The sequence below is a fragment of the Pterocles gutturalis genome, unplaced genomic scaffold, assembly GCF_000699245.1.
Source record: "Pterocles gutturalis isolate BGI_N339 unplaced genomic scaffold, ASM69924v1 scaffold4254, whole genome shotgun sequence".
NCBI lineage: Eukaryota > Metazoa > Chordata > Aves > Pterocliformes > Pteroclidae > Pterocles > Pterocles gutturalis.
Window position 1 is genome coordinate 1 of NW_010135446.1, and position 505 is coordinate 505.

Here is a 505-nt window from a genome sequence, read left to right on the forward strand (position 1 = left end):
CCGCGCTCCCCCCATACCCTGGGGGCTGGTGGTGGTCCCCCATCCCATGACGACGCAGTTGGTGCCGGTGGCCGGGGGACGCGTGGGCAGGGTCACCGGCTGGACGTAGCAGTTGGGGGTGAAGGGGGGCTCCACGCGCAGCAGCATGACGTCATCGGCGTAGACGCTGTCACCCTCCGAGGAGTTAAAGCCACTGTGGACCACAATGTCCACGGCCACCGCGAACTGCTCGTGTCCCGAGAGCGCTGCCAGGTTGTGCGCCCCTGCCAGGACCTGGATGTGGCTGGGGACATGGGGACACTTCTGGGGACATGGGGACATGGCTGGGGACACTGCTGGGGACATGGCTGGGGACATGGGGACACAGATGGAGACATGGGGACATGGCTGGGGACACTGCTGGGGACATGGCTGGGGACATGGGGACACAGATGGAGACATGGGGACATGGCTGGGGACACAGGGACATGGGGACATGGCTGGGGACATGTGAGGGACATGGGGA

At 65.7% G+C, this 505-nt stretch overlaps 1 protein-coding gene across 1 annotated transcript; it reads right to left on the reverse strand.

The window, feature by feature from the left end:
• Positions 1-17: 17 nt before the first annotated feature.
• LOC104467908 (putative trypsin-6) lies at positions 18-303 on the reverse strand (the record flags this gene model as incomplete). The annotated part of the gene is made up of 1 exon (XM_010081877.1): positions 18-303. A coding segment is annotated over one exon (286 nt), but the record flags the coding sequence as incomplete, so codon positions are not given.
• Positions 304-505: the final 202 nt, after the last annotated feature.